This window comes from Lissotriton vulgaris, chromosome 7, assembly GCF_964263255.1.
Source record: "Lissotriton vulgaris chromosome 7, aLisVul1.2, whole genome shotgun sequence".
Classification (NCBI taxonomy): domain Eukaryota; kingdom Metazoa; phylum Chordata; class Amphibia; order Caudata; family Salamandridae; genus Lissotriton; species Lissotriton vulgaris.
Genome location: NC_141695.1, coordinates 479,999,611 through 480,027,248, shown reverse-complemented (window position 1 = coordinate 480,027,248; position 27,638 = coordinate 479,999,611). Strand labels below are relative to the sequence as shown.

Genomic DNA, 27,638 nt, shown 5'->3' with positions numbered 1-27,638 from the left:
CACAGGACTTCGATCCCCGAGAAACCTACACCCCCAATGCGACATGCCCGGCTAAGGGAAGCGAGCCTCTCCCCCGTGGAATGGGGCGGAGGAGTTTCGATCACACCTCCTGCCAGGGATGGCCCCGCCCGGCATCTGGAAGCCCTCCAGCTAGGAAACGCACCGACAATCAGCTCCGGGCCCCAGGAACCTGCCTGGGAGGGCCAGAACTTCAAAGGAATAATGAGTCTAACCGAGGCTGCATTTGGGGCAAGGGCATTTGAATCCTGGAAGAAAAGAGCCCTGCTGACGTGGTCGCGGCCCATCCTGCTGGAGCAAGAACGTTGCTCCTTCGCTGAAACCCGTGAGCCCTGCTGACTGGATCGCGGCTCTCCTAATCCTTAAGGAGGCTTCACTCTCCCCTGTCTGAGCCCTGCTGATGTGGTTGCGGCTCTCTTAACCCTTGAGGACGCTTCATTCACCCCGGCCCGAGTCCGGCTGAGCTCGTCGCGGCTCGAGCCTTAAGTCGCACCTGGAAAGCAGCATACTCGTGTAAGCGCTAGAGAACCAGCTATGCTTGGAAGTACAAGTCATACCTGGAAAGCAGCGTACTCATGGCACCACTAGAGAACTAGCCATGCTTGGGAGTACGAGTCGCACCTTGAGCCCACCGTCCTTGTAGCACGCCACGAAACAACAGTGCTCGAGAGTGCGAGCCGTGCCCTGAACTCATCGTGCCAGTGGGACATGAGAGAACCAACAGCTTCGAAGGTACGAGCCGCACACGGAACCCGCCACACTGGAAGCACCTATGTATCACGCGACTCGAGGATTGTGAGTCGTATGCCTGATACACCCGCACCGCAAAGTCCCTGTATCCCGCGGCTCGAGGATTGAGAGCCGTACGCCGGATACGGTTCCTCCTAACCAAAGTGCCAGTAGTGCTAATTTACACACCCCCCTACAGCCTGGGAGACTGTGAATACATTGAACATTCCCCCGAAGTCCCCCGGACGATTCCCTTCCTCAGTCCCGTCCGTCCTCTGAGCAAATCAGTCCCCTAGCTCGATTGTATGCTGTAACACTTGACCTGATGAGAATTGATTTATAAAGAACCTGTTCCACATATGATCAACTTGTGTGGTGTCCATTGGTAGTGTGGCAGAATCTCCGTGTACACAATCATGAATGCTTACCCTCCCCGCTGGAGGGTCTGACTCAAGCGCTCGGTAACGTTCCTGGAGGAGAGAGGTCCCAGGGTGGTCAGAAGTAACTGCCTCTATCCCCCAGAGACCTCCCCCCTCTAACAATGCAGCAGAGCCGGTCCTAGGATTTTTGGGGCCACAGGCAGAAAGAGAATGTGTGGGGCCCCTCTTCTGTGCAATCAGCATGAAATCACAGGAAAGGACATCACAGGAAATTTCATTAATTGACTACTGTTGAACGCCTTTGCAAAAAGCAACCTTCTTGGTGCAGATATTAATAAAATACAAAAAACAAAAATATTAAAACTAATAAAATAAGTATATATTTTAATGTTCTACTACATACAAATATATTATACTTGTGCTTTTGTACAAGTCTTGCCACCCAGTTGTCATGTTAGCAAATGCTGGCCACTGCGCAGTGACTGTTCCCAGAGTCAATGTTGTGACATCCTACTGGGATGAGCTGCTTCAGCCTTGCCAGCTAAACTATTTGTTTGGACCCCCTATTGATTAGCATGTTTGCCTACATCAGTCCCCTGACAAGCAGAAAAATTTGGACAATTGGCACCAACAGGAGCTGGATGCAGGACAAATATCTAAAATGAAGAACAATCCTGCAGGGTGCCTCCCTACTTTGGAAGGTCTCAGAGCACTGGACCATGGTCATAAGACCCAAGGGAGAGAATTACATTTTTACATCACAGAACAGGATTGTGGCTGCAAGGTGTAGGCGAGCAGGCCAGCTGTTGTGCAAACTTGGCAAATTGCACTTCCCCACTACCCTCTGGTCACTGACTGAGCAGTGAAATACAACCATAATTTGGGTGCATTGGAAACATAACCCAACAAGACCATGGTCCCATTGCACTTTCTACAATATTGATAGCTATGCCCTTCAGATGTCGCCTCTTGCCCTAAGCATGGAATTCATGAATCTGTGCTGCCTCTAAGCATTGGACGATGACGGGGGGGCCTAGAGAAGGGTGGGTCTTGCGTGAGCTGCACAGCAGTTCTGGATCATGGCTGTGCGGTGCATGGGAGAAGGAACCCGTGACATAGTAATGTTGCCATGGACACTGATGCAAGAAAAAGCCCTGGTGCCACTGCACCCACCTGCTGCACTATTGTTAACTACACCCCTTGAGAGTGGACCCATGGGCCTCATAGCCATGTTCCAGTGCTGCTTATCTCATAGGAGGGTGCCTCCTCTTGTGAGTGTCCAGCCATGGCTACGATGACAAGGGGAGAGAGGGCCTCTCGCAGGCATCACAGCTCTGTAAAATGGCCGTGAGGCCCATGAAATAGAGGGCTGTAGCACACCAATGGTGCCATAGTGCAAAGTGAAAGCATCCCTCACCCTCGTCCATTGACTTCACAGTACATTAAAGCATAATATGGGAACATTGAGCTCTCAATATGCCTAAGCCTGGTGCCACACCTCCTGCTGCACTACCAATTGCTATTCCTCTGTTAGAGACACATGCACAGGGCCAGGGTCCAGCCCTGTGAGAAAAATGTACTTTGTTAAGTAGGTCCTTTGTGTCCTTTACGTAGGAACGTAATTTGTGGACCAAAGGTTGTAAAAATACATCAATGTATGAAGAGATGTGTTCAGCCGGTGAGCCTATGCCTGGAGGAAATTCACCTTTCCTGTGAATCCCAGGAGTCTAAACATTGAGCTCTCAATATGCCTAAGCCTGGTGCCACACCTCCTGCTGCACTACCAATTGCTATTCCTCTGTTAGAGACACATGCACAGGGCCAGGGTCCAGCCCTGTGAGAAAAATGTAATTGGACCCAGGGGTGGGGGCCCACACAATGTGCGCCCCTCTTCTTTGCCTCCAAGTCATGGTGTAGCATTGAGTGGATTAGGAGAGCCCCATGAGCCTACCAGAACTGAACCACGGCTATGAGGCCCAGGTGAGAGAAGCCTGCTAAAAGACCTTTCAGTGCTACACTATGGCTTCAAGACGTGTACCACCCAAAAATGAGCCCGAGCTGCAAGGTATTGGGGAGGGTGGTTCCATCCCCTTGGCCTTTCAGCTATGGTCTAATGCTGCAAGGCCCATGGGATTTGGTCTACTGCCCCTGACATCAAATCTATGGTTTGGTGCTGCAAGACCCAGAAGTGGAGAGTCCCTTCCCTGGGCCTTGCAGTCTTAGTCCCCAGCCATCGCTGTGAGGACCAAGTAAGGTGATCAATTTTCCATTATCACCTCACATGTCAGTTTTTGCCTTTGGAGACACATTGCAAGTGTGGAGGCATATTGCTTGTGTAGAGGCATCAGAAGATGTGCATTGGGAAATAGGGGCACTAAGAGTCACATAGTGTTTTTTTTTTTATTCTAAATCCCTCCCTTTGAAGCAGGCCCTGTTAAAAGATAACGCAGCTGGAGATGAAGGTTATCAAGCTTGATTATTTTCATACTATACTTGAGTTTGTATCCCTTTATCACCTCTTGAAGTGAGCCTTGACTGCTACCTGTTGCAAATTTTGAGTTTAGACAATAAACTCTGGTATCCAATTAGAATAAAATAGTCTCTAGGTTTGAAACACCAGTGGTAAATAGCTACCACGCATAAAGTCCAGTAAGAAACTACTGCCACAGGACCTGGTGCAGTGATTACAGTAGACCAGGATTTAACCATGGATATTCAACAACTAATCTCAGTGTTATGATAGAAATAAACACTGTGTTCTAAAGCTGAGCAGGGCCCACAACAAAGTAACAATTCCCTGGGAGGGGCAGCCCCTTCGTCTTGCCTTCAGAATCCCTGACAACCCAGTTGTGGCCTGGTTGTCTAGTTGGAAATGTGGAACCAGCAGGAGAAGTTTTTAATCCCGCCCCCAAATTGCATGCTCTTGAGCCATCACTTTTCTGAATTTATTGCTCTTCTGCTCCCTTTTTGGGAAGATTGGGAGTATTTTGAGTCTGTGTAAAGACTACTAGTCTATGTGATTTAATACATAGACTGAATATTACCTTGGAGCAGTGAGATTCCCGGTCACATGGTACAATCACCTAAAAGCAGTACAATGGAAAATATATAGGCTTTGCTCCAAGTAGGAGTGCACTGCCGTCTTGGCTCTACTGATTTAACCAACTGTTTGATTCTGGGCAAATAATTCTCACTCTGTGCCCCGTCCACTGATTTTACAGCATGGCAGCACTTTGACCAGCGTTCATGTGAGAAATATACATTAAGGGGCAGATCTACAAGAAAGTGCTGGAGCGTGGCGCCGCAAGCCCTTTGGCTGCACCACACTGTGGCACTTTCAGAGCACCGGAATGAGATACATTTACAAGAATATGTCGCATTTCTGTTCTATCCCCTGCGCTGGTGCACAAACACCTGACATGCGCCGGCCTGGGAACCCTTGCACCATGGTGCAAGGAAGCCTGCGCCATGGGGAGATTATTTTTGTGCAGGAAGGGGTACCTTCTTGCACAAAAACAATCACTAAAGGCTTTTTCCTCTTTCAATGCGTGCTGTAGAATGCAGCACACATTGAAAGAGGGAACAAGCACTGGCATAGCTAATAGTGGAGTGGTGTGGCTCACTGGTTAGATGCGGCAGACCGGAAAGCAGAGAACGGCCCGGGACCAGGGTTCAATTCCCGACGCGGCAGGGTCGTGGACCAGGGTCAACGGACTCGATAATTTTCCCCTCGGTGCCTACTTTAACCAGGGATCACACTCGGCAACTCTGGGCATTAAGCTTGCCTCAACTCTACAACGGCCCCAAACAGATGCCCGGGATGCCTGGTTTCACCTTGGAGATACCCAGAAGGGACCATCTCACAGGGAAAGCCAGGACGGGTTCCCCAGCGGACTTCAGCGCGAGGACACCCCGAGATGGGGTAACAGTGCACTTTACAAGTATCACCATTACATTTACATTACATTACATAGTTCTCGCCTTTGGGACCTTATAAGCATTTAGTTATGCAGAACAATATCCTTACTGCAACAACATTAACTGTTGCATGGCTAAACACTTATAAGGTCCCAAAGGTGAGACCTTTTGGCTATGCCAATGCTTTTTTGTCTGTTGCAGAGATATTTATTTATTTCTAGTCATGCTTGTGACTTCATACTTTGAGTATAAAGTTGCAGCACGCATTAAAGAGGGAAAAACGAGCACCTCGTAGCATTCAGATGCATCTCCAGATTTACGGTTTCTTGTAAATCTGGAGATGTGTCTTGTTCCATGGGTGTTGCCTGGGAACACCCATAGCAATACCCATGGAACGTCCCTTCAACGCAAACTGCTGCGTGTGAAAGGGACGTATTTACAAGGAGAGGAAAAGTCATGCAGGGTGGCTTTTCCTGTCCTTGTAAATATGGAGGAGCCCCCTGCGCCACCAGTACATCACCAAAAGTGACATACTGGTGGGACGTACTGGTGGCGCATGGATCATGTAAATCTGCCCCTAAAAGATTACTTCCCAGAGAGGTAGAGGTGGGGAGAAGATGTGGTATTACTTCAGAGCTGCTGACTTTGGAACTGAGGAAGGAGGCTCGAGTTTTGACCTCGTCTCATCCTGTATTTCTCACAAATCACTTAATCACACTGTGCCAAAAAAAATGAATATGTCCTCGTTTAACATAACTGGTGCTCACGTGGAGCACTCCAATACCTTTTGGTCAAGTTTACGCTATCTAAAAAGAGCAGAAGAAAACAGGTTTCCTTTACACATTGAAAGCTATCTGCATCTAAATTACGGAAGGTGCTCCTAACCGCCCATGGTGCTTGCCCCCCTTGTGTGCCACAATGCCTCCTTGCCTGCCACTGACAAGTTTCTCTTTCACAGCTCATCAGCATCTGAAAGAGTGAGAGTTACTTGTCTTTGTAAATCGTTAAAACTGTCATGCCTCAAAATGCGGGCTAATTGGCATTGGAGTGGGAAGTGGACGGCATCCCAAATTACAGGTCAAACCTGCAAATGCAGACGGGCCTCCCGCTACATGTAGGCTGCAAGGCCCAGGGGAAAAGGGGTCTCTTTCCAGGTGCTAAGCAGCCATTGTCAAGTACTACGAGGCACAGGGGAGGTGGGACTCTTCCCCTATTTTTCCACATGCCTGCAAAGCCCAGGTGAGAGGCATCCCTTCCTTGGGCCTCGTAGTGCTGCACTACAAGTGCAAGGCCTAAGACATGATGGGTAAACAATTTTGCGTGTCCCCATGTTTTTGGGCTGAGCGCGAGGCCCTGGGAAGCCGCCCATGCTGCCCATGCCTAGCCCGTGGCCCTGGAATTCAGTTTCCTTTAGCGACAACACAATAAAGAGTCTGTTTTGTATGTGGTATAAATAAAAGCAGGGTTCTAAACTGTTGATAGTCTTGCTAATCAAAAAGGTCCACCTCAAACTGAGTTAATGTTTGTCCAGATGTTCGTGGAATACACAATGTGTGTTAAAATACCCCTCACACACAAAAAGGGCCCTTGGTGTCATGCTTCATCATTGGGGTCTTCCCGCTGCGGGACGGGGCGTGCTGCAACAAGCGACTATGCTGGAGCACCTTCCTTATGTGGGTGCTATGTGAGTGTATTGGAGTGAGTGTCAGAAGGCTCAGGGGTGATATATAAGGTGTTGTTAAAAAAATATTTAATAGACACTGGCTGGTATTGTTAAAAAAAGTGATTCGGAGAGATAAGGCAAGTTAATGGGCTTTCTCTCCTGTGCGGGTCAACATGTTTCGGGGCGCCATGCCCCTTCGTCAGGACCGGGGTCAAGTCCCCCTGTCACTCACTAATGTCTTACCACAGAAAAATATTTTTAAAGTGTATGTACAAAGGTGTGTGATAATATTGTCATTATCAATGTGTATTGATATATAGTTTATATCATTAGTTTCCCTAGCTCTGTCAGCAATCCTGATGTAATAAGCCTGAAAAACAAGAGCACGTAATTACTAATGCACGAATCCCATTGCGCTTGACTTATGTCACCTGTAAGGGATGAAAAAAGGCAAACACACATAGAGACAGTAGTACTGTAAGTCCCTGTCAAATGGAAAATGCCCATTTGTGGGACAGTTGGGTCCTGGACAAGGTTCAGTGGAACACACAAACATTAAAACACAAACACAGTAAGTAAGCTTTAAATACATGTACTATGGTCAAAATACATACTGAGAGAGAATGGAGTCATTGCCCCATGAGCCAAGTCTGGACAAAGGTTATATTAGGGTCCAACTGCAGATGGAAAAAGGGAAAAAAAGGAATATATTCTAGTTCCCTGGTTTGCAATGGTAGCCCTGGTGTCCAGGCTCTAGGAGGTTAAATAGTAAATGCAAAGCAGTTTCTCCCAGTCGGCTATGCCGTACTTACTCAACCCCAGCAGCTCATTGCTTCCTCATTCGTCTGTAGCTTCCGTGTTGTGGAATGCCACGATCGGGCGGGCCTTATATAGTTTGATTAATTGAATAATGAGCTTAGACTCGGGACAGGTGTGCTATGAAGAAAGATCGTAATTACTAGGTACTGAGGCAGCCATCGCTGAATGGGTGCTATCCCATGTTGTCGAGTCACTCTGCCTTTGTGGTCACCAGCTGTGCCCAAACGGCTGAACAAAGCGGTATGTTTAAACATTGTTTACGTGGAGAAAATACTTTGAAATGCCCTCCTACGCCGATCCTAGGAATACGGCAGATAAAGTAGGGGCGCATGCATGATAATGTGAAAGGGTCGTATCTACGCGCATGCGCAATGGAGCACAAACTGTAACGCTGCTCTCCGGTTGCAGCGCGATTACATGAAGAACGGGTGACGGGACACTCAAAATTGAGAACACGTGCAGGTTGGAGAGCCTGCAGAGGATTATTACAAAAGTTTTATAAATAAATCGTGTAATACACCTTACATTCAGTAGAGGAGGATGCACCCAACTTGGTGCCGCTGAGCACCACCTCTTCACTCCCCCTTTTTGATATAATTTATAATTATTATTGATAGTCTTGCTAAGTCACATGTACTATTTTCTCATAGTTGTAGTGTAAAACATGCTTCAGTAGCACTTAAATGGGCCTCCGAAGCTATTGTAAAAGGAACAACATCGCCATATACAAAGCCAATAGCTCTAACTTTCACAAGTGCGAAACCGATTGCATTGCTAATTTTGTTGTTCAAGGTGTCTCTATGGAGTTTATGTGTACAGAAAGATTTGTCTTCAAGTATATATATGTCATGTGTGACAGTCCTGTTGAAAGAATCTTTCATGTTGTCTGGTGGTAGAGTGGGTACAAATGTAGACTTACGTTTCAAACCACTATCTATGTTCAAATTAGATGCTAAGTTTAAGTCCAATATGGTAGGAGGAGAGGCTATACTTTCATCCAGAGACAGCAGTAGGTGCAAATCTTGTACATTCTTTTTAGATTTGTTAAATTTTGTTGGGCTGGAATAACAGGTAAAGCATGCATTGGTTTTTCATTAAAAAAAACTTTTAACTCCATGTGATGTACACATTTATACAAATCTATGGGCATCTGTGAAAATTCATGTCTAGCTTTTGGACAATAACTAATCCTCTGCTTAGTACATTGTTTTCAAGGTCAGAGAGATTGTAGTTAGGCAGATTAACAATTGCTTATTTTTCAGTAGTTGCTCCAAAATCATGACTGAGTACAGACAACATTGGGCAATGAATTAGGTCTATCGCTTAGTTGCATATTATCAAGAAACAGGGGTAAAATTATTGCCGCTTTAGCAGCAGGAAACTGCTGCTAAAGCAGTGATAATGGGCTTGGAAATATGCCCTTGTGAATTCCCATAGAAGCCCAAGTTCTGGTGTGAACATGGGCAATTGAAATTCTCAAGGGCATTATCGCCGCTTTAGCAGCAGTTCCCTGCCACTAAAGCAGCATTAATTTTAACTCTGTTTCTTGATAATATGCCCCTTAGTTCTTCTGATTGCGAGATGACAACCTGATGGTTACCGCCCCTCTTGTGTTTGTGTTGGTTGGTGTGTCTGCCCCTTCTCATTTTCTTAAACTTGAAGGGGCATATTATCAAGGACGACGTCAAAAATGATCGCCGGTACAGGCGGCAGAAAAACTGCAGCTAAAGCGGCGCTAATGGGCTTGATATTATGCCCTTGTGAATTCCAATAGAAGCCCATGTTCTGGTGTGAACAAGGGCATCTATTTGAAGATATTTGATCTTGTGAAGTAATTTAGATCTTCTGATGTTTTTCAACAAAAACAATACATTTTGTCATTAACTTTTTTTTAAGGAATTTGTTTAAAGTCAGAATATCAAAGCCGATGGATTATCATCAACCTAAGATTTTTTTTGATAAACAATTTTACTGATTTTTGATATGGTAACAAAAACCAGCAGTAAAGCACAATAGGAGCACCAATTCCCAGTCGGTTGGATGATTAACCCTGGTTCGCTTGACCCGGTCAAATCTTTCATGATACAGACATTTTGCAGGCGACCCAGCCATTCGCCCCACACCCTGCGGTATTTCTTCGGATATCCCCGTGCATCATAAATAGATTTTTCCAGCCTACCTCCTCCTGCCATTTTGTGAGGCTAGGCAGAGCTGGACATTTCCAGTTGGCAGCTATGTCTCGCTGTGCTACAACCATAGCTGTGTTAAAAAATAGCTTCTCGTATCTGGACCCATCCAGCCCGTCTGTGATCCCCAGGAGCATTTGCCATGGGTCGTGGGGAACCTCCCAACCTAAGACCTCTGTGAGTTCCTCTTCAATGCCCCTCCCCTCCCGGAATTGTGCTAGTTGGAGACATGCCCAAACCATATGGAAGAAGTCCACCTGATCGTGGCCGCAGCATGAACAGTAGGCAGTTGCATATAGACCAGCCCTGTGAAGGTATGCAGGGGTTAAGAAGGAGCCATGCAAGTAGTACAGTTGGATCAGACAGAGTCTCGTTGAAGCTGTAGCCATTAGGTGCTATTAGTGCATCCCTTCACTACTCCTCCTCAAGTGGACCCACCCATTCCTCCCATTGGCTTCTGAGCTGGTCTAGTTTGGTTGGGGTGTTGTTGATTAGTGTTTGTACACGCAGGAGATGGCTCCCTTCCCCAAATTTCTTATCATAATCTGTGCCTCGGGTGGGCTGTATTCTGGAACTGCTGTGCTGTTGGATATATGTGAGTGGAGAGCGTGACGCAGCTTCAGGTATTTGTAAAATTGTAAGTCCTGGAAGGATCACATGTGGCCGCGTGCCAACACATTCCCGAGTTGTGAGATCCCTATAAGGTCCCAAGACCAAAATCCCTTCAGCCCACTAACCTCCCCGAGCCAGGTACCACCATAGAGGTGTATATTGAGTTAATCGATGTGTCTATTGGGTGTGGCGCAGAGATGCCCGCCATGCCAGAAGCACAGTACACGTCAACTCTGGGCAAATGTAAGGTGTGGACCATCCTTACATCATAGATTGAATTTGAGGTATGCCCAGCTCACTAAACTCGAGCCTGTAGGCCGGATCGGACCATCTTCGGTTGAACCAATCAAGTATGGGGAGGAGGTGGGTCACCAAGTAATATACATACAAATTGGTCATCCCCATGACCCCATTGAAGGACAGGATCCGGCAGCGGGTCAATGCTATGCAGGGCCTCCGCCCCCAGATGAATTTGGTGTCTGTGCTATCTAGCTCCCGAAACTAAGTCCACGGGATACAGAAGGGGTTGTTCTGGAGGACGTAGAGGAATCTGGGCGGAATCATCATTTTAAACAAGGCGCCCTCGCAAGGGGATTGAGGGAGGGGCGTCTGCCACTTGCAGAGGTCTTCCTTCACCTTTTTCACCAACTAAGTTATGTTGAGGTACCAGGCGAGGTCCAGGAGTAGCGGGAACCAGATCCCTAGGTATTTGAGTGATTGTCGTCGGAGAGGTATTGTGGTTTGCCAATCATAGCAGTCCCTCGCTAAATGTAGGTGGGAAGAGGACCCACTTCCTAGAGTTTAGTCATAGGCCGGAGGCCTGCCTGAAGGAGTGTAACACCCAGTGACATTTAGGGCCGGACAGAGTAAGACATCGTCTGCATACAGGGTAATTTTGTCCACCTCAGAGTTGGACAATTCCCATCCCCGGATGTGGTCCCCTGACCAAATCAAACTTGCCGGGGGCTCGATCGCCGAGGCGAAGAGGAGGGGTGAAAGGGAGCACCCCTGCCTCGTTCCTCCATGAATGGAGAAGGCCTCTGACAACGCCCCCTTTCACTAGCACCCGTGCCTTTGGTTGAGTGAAAAGAACCTTCACAAGGTTGCGAAAGCGCGGGCCGAAATCCTTCTCCGCCAGCACGTCACCCAGGTAGTGCCAGTCCACAGAATCAATGGCTTTCTCAAAATCAATGAGAAAAAGCGCTAAGTAAGGGGTGAGCAAGTGGCAGTGTGCAGTGGGCAGACAGCAGTTCCGGGTGCTAGGGCTACGAAGAGAGAGCGCTTAGCAGGCAGACATTCTCTTGGGCTAGGCAGCGCTTCACAGTACAACAGTTCCTTCAGGCCAGTCAGCGCTTCTGCAGCACAACGCAAGAGGGCGGACAGTCCCAGCAACAAGCCCCAGGCAGGCCCGGACTGGCCCTTGAGGGCACCGGGCAATTCCCCGGTGGGCTGCATGGTTGGGGGCCGGTTTTGGGCCCCTGGGGCCGTTTTTGTTACAGGGCCGTTATGCTGTAAAAACGGCTCTGTAACAAAAACGGCCGAAAACCGGCCCTGTCACTGAGCGCGGTCGCACCTCTCCCCCCTCCCCTCTCCTCCCGGATGGGGGGCGGGGGGCCGGCCGCGCACTTTGCCAGGGCCGGTTCTGGTTCCCAGTCCGGCCCTGGCCCCAGGGTACCTCTTCTCACCTCCTGGGTGATGGGGGGGTTCAGTCCAATGCGCTCTCCTTTGCTTTCATGCAAAACAACAGTTGATGGACAGAATGCAGAACAATGTCATACATTCACCTCAGTACAGAGATCTGGGCCTAAATCCATCGTTTTTTTGCACTCCACACCACCCCAGTTCAGACATGGCCATATGCAAATCAGCCTTGACCCTGTGCCTCATGGGAACAGTCCAGCCCGAACTGCCAAGCCATGTCTTTCCTGGACTGGAATCAAGCATCCTAGGACCGGTTTCTGGCTATCAGCCTTTTTCAGCCAGGATAGCTTGACTCCAGTGGTGTGGAGAGCATGGGCCTCACGTCTGAGCCTACCATCCCACTCGGGGTGACAAATGCAAAACAACAGTTGATGGACAGAATGCAGAACAATGTCATACATTCACCCCGGTACAAATATCTGGGCCTAAATCCATCTTTTTTTGCTTGCCATGCCATTCCAGTTAGGACCCAGCCATATGGAAATCAGTCTTGCCCCTCAGCCCAATGTGAACAGTCCAGCCCGAACTGCCAGGCCAGGTCCTCCCTGGACTGGAAACAAGCCTGGCAGTTTGGTATGGACTGTTTCCATGAGGCACAGGGTCAAGACTGATTTGCATATGGCAGGGTCCAAACTGGGGTGACGTAGTGGGCAAAAGAACGATGCTTTCAAGCACTTCTGGGTGCAGCGCTTGCGAGGCGCAGGGTCCTGGCAGCTTTGGGGACCTTGGGGGGCCCTCCTTCTTCAGGGGGCCAGGTCAGCAGTTAGTGGGGGCGTCATCAAAACAGGGCGGTAGGCTTTCACCATCCCCATTGTAGCGTGGCCCTCCTCCTACACGGCAGCCTGAACTCCTGAAGTGGGGCTTCCACTAGCCCTGGGGACAGTAGAGGAGTTCTAGATGGGTGCAGGGTCCAGCACACAGGCCCATGTGACGGTATCTCCCGGCAGCAGGTCCCCTCATGTTCCTGTCCCAGCTCTGTCTTAGCACATGGTGGCACATCCCCCTTATTTATATTCCCCTCACTCCACCTTCAAGGCAGTGCCAGAGTCTTCTAGAATTCTGTGGTGAACTAGTTTAAACTGGCACAGGGGAGGAGTAGAGCACCCTGGGTGCAAGGCTTTCCCTCCAAAGGCTGGGGTGGCTGGGTACCTAACAACTAGACCGCTAACCTTCTGCAGTCAGGTGGCACAACACATAGCCTTGGCAGCCATTTCAAATACAGCATTTCATCAGGGTACATTTTAATGACAGGGGGTTCACAAGTGCACACACCATGGCATCACATTTAACATTAACCAGGGCATCTCGTACCACACATGGTCTATACAGTAACCTTTACCATGGGGGAGACATCCTTAAATCAGGGGGGCGAAAAACGAACATTTTTAGGAAAAGGGCCATGTCCAACAGTTGGACAGTGTGAGTGAGCAGTTGATTGCGTTAAGGTCTGAAATCCATGATTGAACGGGGAGAGGGTTCTTTTTAGGGGAGAAGAGAATTATTTCAGTTTATTAGGGTTTAGTTTAAGATGATTTGACTGGAACCAGAATTGGATCTTGGGAAAGGTGTTGTTCAGGTGTAAGATGTCAGCATGAGTTTTAATCTTGTAATAGATTTGGGTGTCATCGGCGTATAGGTGGTGGTTGATGCCTGCTTGTTTAAGAATGAGAGTGAGGGGTTCCATAAAGAGGTAAAAGAGGGAAGGAGAGAGAATAGATCCTTGGGAGACTGGAGTGGGGTAAAAGAGACAATTTTGAATTTTGATTTGCTGAGTTCGGTGTTGAAGGTAAGCGGTGAACCATTTGAGGGCGGTGCCATTAAGGCCGAAACGGGTTCTAAGAACATTAAGTTTGGCTGAATGATTGGCTGTATCAAACGGTGCGGAGAGATCAAGGTGAATAAGAAGGCAGGTCTCGCCATTATCAAGTGAATGATGTATGTCATCAATGACATTGAGTATTGCCGTTTCGGTACTGCAGCCTTTCCTGAAGCCAGACTGAAGGGGGTCAAGTAGGTTGAAGTTTTCGATGTGTTTGTCAAGTTGTACTAGGATACATTTTTCAAGGACCTTTGAGAGAAGGGGGAGGTTGTTGATGAGGCAGAGATTGTTAAGGTCATTTGGGTCAGCTTTAGGATTTTTAATTATGGGCGAGATTTGTCCAAGTTGAAGGGAGGTGGGGACACAGCCCGTGGAGAGAGAGGTGTTAATGATTTTGGTCCAGAATGGGGTAAAGATGTGCTTAAGGGTGGAGACAAGATTGGAGGGTACAGGGTCTTTTGTGTGGGAGGACGGTTTAAAATTGCCAATTATTCAGAAGACTTCTAGCTCTGTGACGGGGAGGAAGTTGAGCAAGGATGCATTGTTCTTTAGTTGTGAGTTAGGGGAGTTGGTAGCCGGTGAAGTGGTAGAAGGGAGGCCAGTGGAGTGGTTGGGAGGTAGAGAAGTGGGTGGGTGAGAAGGGTCCTAGGGGAGCGGGTTGGAGGGTTTGGTTATGAATGATATTGAAGAGTTCCCTGGGTCTGTTTTTGGCACGATCAAGTTGAGTGAGGATGCCCTTTGCTTGAAGATGTGTTTTTTGTACGCGGATCTAGCACGTCTGAGATAAGCAAGATGGGATGGTGAGGGCTGGTGTCTCCAGGTTCTTTCCACTAATCTGAGTGCCCGTCTTTCATTATTTATCTCCGTACTAAACCAAAAGTTTGAGGGGGTGTTTCTTTGGTTTTTGAGTTTAGGCGGGGCCAGTTCGTCAAGAATACCAGTGACAGTATTATTGAAGTGTTCAGTGAGCTCCTTTGCATTTTGTGAGTGGGGAATGAGAAGGAGTTGAGCTTGGAGTTTTGATTGGAGAGCGTCTGGGGGGGATACATTTTAGGTTCCTTGTCAATTTCTTAGGTCTGTTAACTTTAGAGGCGGGGAGGCTTGTGAGCTATTGATGGTGAACAGTATAAGGTGATGGTCAGACCAGTCAATGTGGGTGATATTGGTCACGGAGGTCAGATCTTCGTTAGACAGAATTACGTCAAGTATGGAACCTTTGGAGTGTGTTAGGTATAAGCAAAGTTGTTTGAGTTCACTGATCTTAAGGAGAGTAGTGAGGAGGGAGATAGTGGGGTCATTGGTATTGTTCCAATGGAGGTTAAGATCCCCAAGAAAGAGATTTTTTGAGTTGGATAATGCAGATTTCGTCAGGAGCTCAGATATGTCTTCAATGAAGGGCTGTGGTGGACCCGGGGACGATAGATGTTGTATAGGCGAATTGGGAGGGAGTTTTGAGTTGACAGTTCCGCTTCCAGGTATTCGCAGGAGGAGTAGCCTGGGTTAGTGACAAAGGATATCTGAGATCATTTTTGAAGATAATGGCGAGACCACCCCCCACTCTGTCTGGTCTATCTTTTCTAAGAACAGAGTAACCAGGAGGGGAGAGTAGGCCAAGTGTGCTCATTGAGTGGTCATTTAGCCAGATTTCTGTGAGGAAAGCGATATTACTACTCGACTCTCATGACTTCTGTGTTGTTCTTATGTATATACTATGAAAATATAAGATGCATTAGGAATTATTTTTTGCAAAATCTAAACTCCATTCCCGACGCTTGGTGTTGGAGCTCGGATAATCACGAGGGCAGGTTATTCATTATCTCCTAAAGGACTCAATGTGAACATTGCACGTATTATACAAAAGCCAAGAGCCAGATGTAGGAAGCCTTTTTGCAGTTGCAAATTTCCCAATTAACAGAATCGGGCAATTTGCTAATTCAAAAAGACTTTAGGACATATGTATCAAAGGACATATTTGTGATTCTCATATAGCAATTTTTAGAGAACCGCTATTTGAGAATCGCAAAATGCAATGTATGTAGGAATTGCTAAACCTACATATTGAGATTTGCAAATAAGAAACACCATCCCGGTAATTCCCACGGGCTAGGAGGCCCTTAGGATTGAATGGGAAGACATTGTCAATTTGCGATTACCAATTGGAGAATCGCAAATTTAGAATGCAATTTCAAGGTTGCAAGGGTGCCAAAATGACACTCTGTTGCATCCCTGAAATGTGCATGTGTGCACATGTGGCACACATACATGTCCTAAGGGCATGAATGTGTGTAACATTGCATCTTGAAAAAAATAAAAAAAGTGCATATTACCAACTTGAAGTTGGTGGTAATTTGCGATTCCTTAAGGCAATATTGTAATTTGTGTAGTCTTCTAGCATAGCATTTAAAGAATCACAAATTGCGATTATCTAAATGTTTGCGCAAAATAAGGAATCACAATTTTTGTGATTCCTTATTTTGTGTGTAGGTTTAAACTCACCTACATAACACAAAGCTAAATTGCGATCGCCAACGCTGAAATTCTGTAAATTTCATTGTTTGTGAATACATTTTAGTTTGATACCTATGGCCCATTGTCTGATGTATCAAACCAAATTTGCAGTTCAGTAACACATATCCGAAATTCCAATTTGGATTTGTTACAAATTAAGACTCTGTATTTGGAAGGGGAATCCTTCCTTCCAAATACTGATCATAGTAGTATGTGCTAATATTTTGTGACGGAAATGCAGTCGCAAAGCACTGATATTTTATCAACACCTTAAAGGAGGAAGTAACCCATTCTCAAACAGATAGTGGACCCCAGAAGACCCTTTCACATTTGTGAATGTTGAAAAAAATATTTTTATTGCTTACTATTAAAAACTAAAAATACACTTCATTTTTCTTGTTTAAATAAATCTCATTTTAAATAAACTAGGTAAAGAAAAATACATTGCTTAGTTTTAAAGTCAACCACAGAGATAGTGGTTTGCTAACCCAGCCGGCGCTCATTTCTGTGATGAGTGCAATTCCTAGGGAGTCACAATTTGCTACCCACCTCATTAATGTTCATGCGGTGCAGCAAATTACGACCCACCACGAATAAATAATTTGCGAACTGACCTATCAGTACCGAAGTCGCTTCACAAATGGCCTCAGTTGTCACACAAATACTAGTAAACGTTTGCTACCAGTACTTTGCGACTAGCTCTAACTACATCTAGACCCAAATCTAATGCAGTTAGAGTCACTAACGCAAACAAAATGATCTTGGTATATCATTAAATGGCTTCAGTTTCAGAGTTTTACCTCTCTCTTTCATGCACAGTGTTCTGTTACACATTTATGTGAGTTTCAGACATCACTTTATCCTTTAAAGATGACCTTTTTACCGTTGTCCTATAACCATGTGGTTGTTTCTCTGAAGGTAATGATTGCTCAGAGATCCCAAATTATTACTTTTGCTTTTAAAGAGCAACTCAGTGCTAAACCTATTTCTTTTCAGTTTTTCCTCCAGGTACTAAAACGCCTCTTAATTTGGCATTTGTTACTAACTTGAATCAGGCACTTGCCCTCGTGAATAGCAGCATTGGAACAGGCGCCTCGAAGCAACCTTTGCAGGACTTGATCAACCTCATGTCAGGCAAGAGAACTGGATTTATTAGCATGACTCAACTTTTTAAGTCATTCAAATGAACTGCTGTATTTGTTTCAGTGTCACTGATTTCCTTGACTATCACTGGTTGTGATTTTTTGCTAATTTTTACAATGCATTGTTTCTCAATTAGAGGCAAATTAATCAATATTTCACACAACGCAGCAGGACACCTCACTGCACTACACTGCGTGAAAGGGCAGGAATGCACCATATTTAACATTATATGTCGCATTCCTGCCCTCTCTTTGCACTGTTGCACTTTTGACTGCCTAGTGGCAACATAGGCTCTTTTTGGGTCGTGGTGCAAGGGTGAGTGTTTTGCAGGCATGGTTGGTTTTTTGCAGGAAGGAATACCTTTCTGCACAAAAACTCTTTTTCTATGAGAGTGTACGTTAAAAAAGGATAAAACGAGAAGAATTATAGATAGCTGTCCTTGTTACTCCTCCTTGGGGAAGGCGTAGCATTTTGATGCATTCCCAGCTCTACAACTCATGGTAAGTCTGGAAATGCACCAAAATCAATGGTTGGATGCATGGGAACTCCCATGCTCTACCAATGGGTGCCTCCCTGAGGCAGAGTAACGCAAGACAGTGTCTTGTGCTGCCTTGCGATACTCCAGATTTACCAAGCACTACAGGGCCTTTCGTGAGTGTTATGTTGCATGATGCAAGGGCAACACAATAAGTTGACAAATCTGTCCCTTATTGACTGTTAGACTTACTTAGAAACTGCTTGAAGGACCACCATGCTGTTGAGGCTGCAGAGGATCCCTGTCTGTGCCGTTTCAGGCCACCCACTATAATTTGAGGCTCCTTCTGGTAAGACAAACCACTTTTGCAGCACAGGCCCTCAACAACACAACAGAATTCCTTAAAATGAAATGTAATGCTGTGGTGGCGTTATTGATATTTAGTTTCATTTTTTCCAAACCAAAAGTGTGCTTCTGAAACACAAAACCCAAGAGTTTAGCCATTGTTGTTATTTTTTTGCTCAAGTCTGTTTTAGCTTGCATGACTAACCTAAGCAGGAAATATGAACATTGGAAAGCCCATATATTGTGGGCCGTTCGAACATTCACCCACTAGCAGTCCTTTGACTGATGGGTTACTGGCTATCAGTTTTCACAGGCTTAGGTGTTTTTTTGGATCCACTGTCTGACTGGGGACATAAAATTAGGACCCAGTGATCAATGGCAACTGAAAGACAAGCAATACCAGGAGACATAATCAACCAATATCAGTGATTGATACAAAGTCATCTGCTTCCTGCATAGTAACACCCTCTGAATTAAAGTGGGAGCAGAAGTTTGCGAAGATCATGGTGCTCTTGAAGATAATTATGTACTGTTTTTTTAGGAATTTCCCCTAGAATTGGAATGTGAGTCAGTGAGGCTGAGGTTTTTAGCTTGGGGATCAGCATTCAGGGATGAGGGAAAATCATCTATGAGTAGAGAAGTTCTGATATTGGACAAGATAGATGTAGGTCATGATAAATGATGGAATCAGGTCATCCTTATCATAGGAGTTTGCTTTTTGAAAGTATGCAAGATAGCATTGCAAAGTGTAAACATAGGGGCAGGAATTGGGTTGTCGGTTGACTGGGGTGTGAACCTTAGTCAAACAGCAACCACAGTCCTAGTCACGGTAAATGTCTGATAAACCCTAAATTACTCTTTACTCACCATCTGGTAACTTGGCATAGACCAGTCATGCTCAACTTACAGGTAGTGTGTAAAGAATTTGAACAAATCTTTAAACAGGAAAACAGTGACAACACCACACAAAAAATACCACACAAGTTTAGAAAAATAACTCTGTCTTTTAAAAATAAAACAAGACCAAAACAAAAAAAATCCCAAAAGTAGAACTTGAGATATTGATTCTTAATTGTTTTACGTAAAAATACTGTAAAGCACTAAAATGGGATACTTGACAGAGTTGGACTGGGAAAAAGTCAAAAGTTTCAGCCAACCGCGATGGGACACCAGCCAGCTACAGGGACCTAGTTAGGCCCGCAGAATAAAAGAATCTGAATCCGAGGTTGCGTAGCATTGCTCGGGTTCATGATTAGGATGCATAATGAAGCACAAGCAATGCCCCAGTTCTGAGATGTGGTGAGGCTGCCATACGAGAGATCCTGATGTGTTGATGCTGAGGATCCTGTTAACAGGGCTTGCGATGCGGAGACCGGTGTCAAGAATGCAATGTGCAGTGGAGGCGATGTGTAGGCTCCAATGAGTGAGGAAGTTGTGATGCGGAGTTTCTGCATCATCGTTGAGGCTGCCTTCACAGGAATGTGAGAACCTTGTGCCAGGAAGAGCGTAGCACAGTGGTGGTTCTGAAGGCAATGTGTCTAGTACAATCGACGCAGTGATCTGTCTGTGCTGATCAATGCTGTAGCGGCGATGCACCATTTAGGTCTGTGCAACAGCAACAATGCATCTGTTCAACAGAGGATGTGTCTGTTGTGCTGGAGCAAACTTTTTAGGCCCACTTCCAGGGGTCTAGCACTGGCATGTCACCACTTGGCAGGGCAGACTCACAGATCGCAGAGTTCAGGTGCAGAAGCAGGGTAGGTGCAGCCGGGGACCGGGAATGCGTTAAATGCCTGGGTTCCCGCCTTCCGGCACTGTGAGTTCGGCAGGGAAGCGGGTGGATCACAGTTTCCTAGTTCGATAAGCCGATTGGTAACTAGTAACCATGGGAACTGAAAACAAGCCTGCCGGCATGGATGGCATTCTCGAGTGTATCATTGTTTTACTATGTCTAGTGAAGACAGTCAGTATTGTGCAAGCGGTCATAATGATTAACACTATTCATATATTCTGATAGGTGTATGTGGCGTGATATATACGTTCAATAAAGGTTGGGCCTATTACCCTGGATGGTCAGTGTCGTGCAGCAGACATTATGAATAACGCTATACATACGTTATACAACAATTGCTGGTAGGCACTTTAATAATAAAATTAACATAAGGTGATATTTACATTTAATAACGTTGGCCCTTGGCATCACTCTGGGTTCAAGTAATGTAGGTCCAATCCTTCTCACCCAGGCAGGATAACAGTAGGCAGCAAGTCAGCACAGCAACACAGGAGTCCAGCAAAGCAGCAGTTCAGTAGAGTGGCAGTCCTTCAGCAGCACAGAAGTTGTTCTTCCTGCCTGAGTAATCATAAATCTAGACGTGTAATGAAGTGGTGGTGTTAGAGGTCCTACATCTATAGCCAGTTGGGCCCTTGAAGTGGAAGAGACGTCAAAGACAGGTCTTTGATGTGCACAGAGGTCTTCCTTTCTTGTCCTAGCTCTAGACTCACTACAGGGAGGTACACAGCCCTTTATGTGGAGACTGGACACAACCTGTTCAGGTGTAAATGAGGCTGGATCCAGCTCCTCTTTCCTATCTTCCCAGGATGGCCTGTCAAGTCACACCTAAGCTCCCATTGTATGTGGCTGGCTAGGGGGTATACACAAAGACCATCTGTCACTCACCCCAGACATGTGATCATAGTCAGGCAGTAGGAACCAAATGGCTAATGGCACAAAACGCCAGATTTCTAAAAGTGGCATTTTCGGAATTGCATTTTAAAATCTGGATCCACCATAAGTTGTGATTCTAAATTGTGATTCCAGAGACCCAAACTTGAAAGGTTTTTCTTTTCCAGTTTGTGAATTGCAAGTATAGGATGTTATAATGTAATCCCAATGTTATCCTGTGGGAGAGCTAGACCTTGTTGTAGTGAAAAACAGCTGTAGTCGTTTTTCACAACAAGGACATGAAAAATGTAAAAGTATATGTCCTGCCATTTATATACACTGCATCCTGCCCTCTAGGTGGCCCAGGGCCTACCTCACAGATGAATTATATGTATAAAAAGTGAAAGTATCGACCTGGCAAAAAATGTTAATGTTGCCAGGTCGACATGGCAGTTTAAAACTGCCTACACAGGCTCTGCAATGGCAGGCCTGAGACAGGTTTGAGGGCCACTTAAATAGGTATCACAATCACGGCTGCAGGCCCACTAGTAGTATTTAATTTACAGCCCCTGGGCAAATGTAGTACACTTTACTAAGGACATAAGTAAATTAAATATGCCAATTGTGGATGAGCTAATATTACCATGTTTAGGGGAACGAGCACAATCACTTTGTGCACTTTACTGCTTCTTACCAGTTCTAGTGTTCTAAAGTCATCAAGAACGAGGTCAGAAAAGAGGAGGAGGTAGGCTGAAAGTTGAAGGGAAGACCACCTTATGGCTGTCAGATCTAACACCGGTACTCAGCAATTAGGTTCTTAAGGGTCATTATTAAAAAGCAGAAGACTGGCTTAACCACTTCTTGAAGCGTCCATCTTGTTCTTCAGGGATTAATGATTAGGCATGGGCGGATTTCGCGGATCCACGATCTGCGAAGTTGCGGATTTGCCTATTTGCGGATCCGCAAAATCCGTGAATTTGCGGATTCGCGGATTTGGATTGCGCTCGTAAAAGTCAAGGATACAAAGGCCTCTATCCAGCATCACAGCTGATTTTCGACGGTAGATTTGGGAAGAAGGCACACCTGCCCAGCCTCGACAATGCTCACAATTGTTTTTGGACTGATGAATGAGTCACTGAATTTGAGCTTCAACTATTTCCAGCGACCATGTGTGTGTTACTATGCAATCGTCCCGAAGGGCGCAGGGGTCCCTTGAGTGAGCTATCATAGTTGGTAAATGGCGGGAAGACGGTGCACACCGCGAGTGTGTGAGCAGGACCAAACGTGCGGGGCTTCCATGCGAGTTCATGCCTCTTGTGTGTATAAAAGGTCAGAGACCAATCAGGAAGCACTAATAGATAAAATGAAGCAGGTGCTCGAGAACCTGCTTTATTTTATCTATTAGTGCTTATTTTATCTATTAGCAGCTTGCCGGCGCCATCCTAAAATAGTTACAACTTCAAGCTTGAAGGCTTGAACTTTTGCCCCCAGAATCCACCGCTTGCGGATTCGCAGATTTTCGGTAAATTCGCGGGAGTTCGCGGATTGCGGATTTACCGAAAATCCGCAAAATCCGCGAGCTGAACGGATTTTGCGTTCACGCCTATGATGTCCCACTCCAGTGCTGGCATTGGAAAAAATGTATTTCTCAAACCATATAAAATGGGCTTGTGGGTGTGAAAGAGGGGGGAGGTGGAGTCACAAGAGATCGAAAAGCAGAGCCCAACAGTCAATATAAACATTTATTATGTTTAAAAATCTTCTGCTAGCAAATTGACAGCAAGGACAAATTTCACAGTGAATCCGTTAGGCTGATTTTAAACTATCGTACAGGAACGCCTCCTGAAAGTGGCTGAGTGAAATCTATGAGATTTCACTCAGTCACTTTCAGGGCAATGCTGCGTCAAAACCCTGCGCCTGCTTGAAGCAGGCGTAGGTCTTGACGCAGCATTGTGCACATGGTGCACCCCCGAGCCTTGCTGGAGCTGCGTCGCGCTTGCGACGCAACTCCAGCAATGCGCCACATTTCCGGCACAGATGCGTCACGCATCTATGCCGTTTTTGCACCATGGTGCGCCGCATTATAAATGCGGCGCACCATGGGTGGCGGAGCTGTGGCGCACTGTGGCGCACGTTAACTGGCGCATCCCTGGGGATGCGCCAGTTAACATAAATCTGCCCCCATATATTTTATAATCTTCACTGTGTTATGTAACATTTCACGTACATTGATTCACACACTTGCATGATTTATTGTCTCTCTTTTTGTGTGTACAATTGTTATTTGGGTAATTACTCATACACACGGTTAAATCTTGCATTTTACTTGGTATGCAAATATCTTACATAAAGATGTTGAACAAAGACAAATCCTGCCTCTAAATCATAGTTTCTCTAAAGTGCTTGTGAGGTGATAATGGTTGTGCCTTTGTTTCCTTTTATTGAACCAGCATTTATATTGGTAAGCTCTGGATGCCTCCCAGAAAGGATCATACTTTACAAACGAAAGGCCGATGGTCCTTTATATCAGGCCTTTCTTTGTGAAAGAGAACATAAGAAAGCCCCTCTCTGCCCCCAGACCCTGCCTAGACATAGCTGCAATCACTGGGATGCAGCAAAATCCATATTTTGCACATAAAGTGCACTGACTTCTCTAATGTTTTTGACTCCAGTGACCAGTATGTGCATTCACGTGTTACATTTATATGGTAAAGATCTCTACTGTATTATGTTGTTTTCACAGATTTTTGCACCAGTTGCTTTTATCACATTAGTACCTATTCCAATTGATGTGCCAGTTATGTTGATTATGGCAAGCTTTGCATGTGTAGCTCTGCCATTTCCATCTATTTCTCTTACAACCAAATAATTGTATGCCATTTTATCTGAAGAAAGATTACTTTCCTGATCACACAGGTAATGAAAGTACGTCCAGCAGCCAATTGGCTACGTTGATGGCTAAATATTGGGATACAAGTGACAACAAAACAAAAACTGATGCAGTCAAAATTCTTTCCATGACGATGGCACAGGAATTTACTCGTAAGTAAGAAATTCTGTACATTTTTGTGGACTGTGCATTGGCGACTCTGGCAGGCTGGATTTTCTGGAAGAAGTCGGTATCTCTACAGTTCTGCTATTACACTTTATACAACTGGGAATAGGGAACAACTATACCTACCGCAAAGTACTATGTGGAGTTCTGCACAAAATGTTTTTTATTCCTGGGATTGAACACAGGCATTTACCACCTGCTGGGAGCAAATGCTAAATTTTTGACTCTGCAGGACACCTGTGTGAGGGGTTGGGACAGTGTTGGATGGAGAGCAAGGAAAAAGATCTATTGGCAGGGTGGAGCATTATATTCCCCCCACTACCGAGGCTTAGCGGGGATCGGGTCGGGGGGGTGGGTAAAGAAGGGGGGTGGGTAAAGAAACGGTCATTGGCGATGCAGTCCTTTCATCAAGCAATTAAATCGGCTGTAGTGTCCAGCTGTGAAAATCGTGGTCAGTGTTCCGGCAGCACACTAGCGATTGCCAGTGCGTTCTGCACAAAACTTTCCCAAAATAATTACTTTCGATTTGGGTTCAGAATAGTGAGTGAGATTCAAAGAGCACGAGATGGGAGAGCTGGAAAATTTGTGGAAAAATGTTTTATTGAAGCACGTTAGGCATGGTTATGATTCCTCTGTTGACCGAGAGATTAGGAGTATTGTCCCTATGCCTAAAATGCCGACTTTCTTTCTGCAGCCAAAATGGTCCCAGTTCAGTCAAAAGAGGTTACTCTGCTTCTCAAAATTGTGAAATGTTTGGGGACCTGGACATGGGGGACGACCAATAACTTTAATTATAACATAAGTAAGTACGATATTTGCCACTGTGAACTGTTAATGTTCTGTATTTTTTTTGTTTCTAACATTTCGTCATCAGTATATCCATCAGCAGGAGCCTGTCCCGCTGCTCCTCGAAGAATGAAACAAGAGTGGAAAATGAATTTGTTAATTCAGGTCTGGTCCATTTCAAGTGTTGTGGGTGCCAATGGTTTTCTTAAAAACTCTATACGTTGACCACTCATAATTTGGTTTATAATGAGGTAAAACTGCATCTCAGTAATGCTATAATTAATCTAAATTGTTAGAGGCAATAATCCAATCATCGCATAAAGGGCATGATGCATGAACATTTCCTTCGCAAAAAGTAGTCGCAAATTGCGCACCAGCTTTTTAGGAGTGGAAGGAATTTTGCAAACCAACCAACGTACTAATAGGTCAATAAAAGTGACGACTCGTACCTCGTCAATATTCTTACGGTACTTGTAAATTGCGACTAATAATGCTTGAATACCATTACAGGAAATGGTTTCCTGCTCGGGTCAGAAGACCACCCTATGATCGTATTTTAAATATAGTCAAAGTCTTTTCTAAATGCAGTTCATTTTCCTTAATAGAAAAGGGGGTGTATTTTAGAAGAAAAGTCGTTTTTTTTAGAGTTGGTAGTGGTACATAGGCCTTCACAATACCGTATGGGTTAACACTTCCTTTGAGGTGTTGAGTAAAAGGAAAAACGACTAGCTTTCAGTTGCATAGGATACATACCTTAGTGAACTGCAATTTGGAAGGGACACGCTAATTACGCTCTTTCTAAATATTCATTCGTTCTGGTTTCCTAAACCCACTTTCCTATTTCGTAACCTGCTACCGGATCTGAAAATAGGTTTAGTACAAAGCAAAAAGCCATTTTGTGATCTGAATCCCTGTGAACGTAGAAGTCACAGGCTTTCCAGCTCCAAAATGGTTTCGCACAAGTCTCAACGTTCTATAGAACCTTAAATGAGGGCCACTGTGTCAGCTGTGTAGCTAGCCCATGATTGCTTCATCAATCTGTTAATTGGAAAACATTGCCAGGGACTTTATCTTCAATCTATATAATCACATGTGACATTCAGGTACACAAATGAGAGGGTGGCATATACCTGCTGAAAATCTGTATGATGACGAAGAAAAAATCACTCTCTAAACTGTGGGTCAAAAAAACCCTGTCACCCTCTGCAAGAGATATGCAAAGATAGCTGTCATCCCAAAGAGGATTCCAGTACATACTCCCACATGCAAGGTGATGCAAAAATCACATCAAGGTGAATTTATCATGCAAATGTCAAAGGAAATCACCAACAGTAAGCAGGTCCTAACCTTTCAAAGTGAATACTTGTGGCTTTGCAGTTAAGGAATTCCATAGTTTGACAACTTGAACAGGGAAGTTGTGCCATCAATAGATTTCTCCCTGTGTGTAGGATCCATTAAATATGCGAGACAGCATGGACCCCCTGATACAGTTCAAAAATAGCACGATGGTACAGTCCTGAGGAAGGCACGTAAAAGTGTCGAAACGCGTAGACAGGAGACAGGAAACCATCCAACAGTTTTTATATTTATGAACTATTTGAATGATTGAAGTTATGCATATGCTATAATGCTACAAAAAACTTTTTTATCTTTTGTGTATAATTATGTATCAATTTTATCAATTATCATGTTATTGTAATAAGTATTACATTTGTATTCTAATGTGTACTAACAGTAGTGGAATATTATTTCTTTATGTGGCCTAAGCCACTCTTTATGTGCTAGTTGGTTCTAAAAATTTGCCTGGGTATTTTACTCACACATAGGATCCATTAAATGAAATGTCAGATGTACATCTTAATTTGGTGATTTTTCATTGAAGGAATTTTGGTCCTTTTTACTTTATTGCTCTGAGTGATGCATATTACTTTGAAAGAGGATCTTTTTGCGATTGTCAGCTAGTACAGAGACTCCCGAACTGGAGATATGCTTTTTGTTTAGGTAAGGGGAAATCCAAGAGGTAAGAGTGATGCTTTCTACACTGAGGGGCATATTCTTAATAAGCTATTGTAAAATTACTGGCACGTTCTCGCACCCAAAGTCGAGATAAAATGACCCCACTATTCACAAGCTGGTGCTAACTGTAAAGATGACCAGTCAAGCAGGTAAGTGGTAAAGTCTTTATTGTAGTATACACCTAGCACCAAGGTACGTCTAACTGCAGTCACCACTATCAAGTAACTGTCACCTCTCAACTGTCAACCTGCCGGTAGTCAGGTAGAACACCCTGACGTCACAATGCACCGGTAGGTCGCGCGTGCAGACACATAGCGCGCTTGCAATACATTAGAAGAAAGCCCAGGTTTTATAAACATAACACATCTCCCTTCCCAAAACAACAAGAGAGACTATGGATGTCCGGCTGAAGCTTGAGGATGAGGAGGATAAACCGCAGTTAATCACAAATGTAATCTTGTAACTTAGCTGGTGGTTTGAACACTCTTCCAAATCTGCTCACAGTAGGTTCATCCTGACAACTGACGTCCTGAGACGTAACATCTTCATAAACAGAGTCACCAGAATCAGAATCTGTATCGCTGTTGGTCTGAGACCTGTACTCTTCCGATGTCTCCTTGCTCTGCCTACTACTACTGTCTTCCACCCGTGAGGCATCTGAATTGTTCCCACTTCCAGAACATACTTCATTTGTACCCAAAGATACAATGTTGGTACCACCTGGTTGAGAACCCTCAATTTCCTCCCGGTCTAGAATCCAATCATAGTCTTGAGAACAGGAAACCTCATTATTTTCAGAAGTG

General features: G+C 45.2%; 1 protein-coding gene across 1 annotated transcript in view; it reads left to right on the top strand.

The window, feature by feature from the left end:
- LOC147701913 (cytosolic phospholipase A2 gamma-like) overlaps nt 1-27,638 on the top strand; it is a 1,137,524-nt gene that overhangs the window by 647,366 nt on the left and 462,520 nt on the right. The window contains exons 10-12 of the mRNA XM_086930543.1: nt 17,350-17,487; nt 23,895-24,020; nt 24,728-24,835. Of these exons, the coding sequence (XP_086786669.1) occupies nt 17,350-17,487; nt 23,895-24,020; nt 24,728-24,835 (372 nt within the window). The remainder of the gene's footprint in view (nt 1-17,349; nt 17,488-23,894; nt 24,021-24,727; nt 24,836-27,638) is intronic.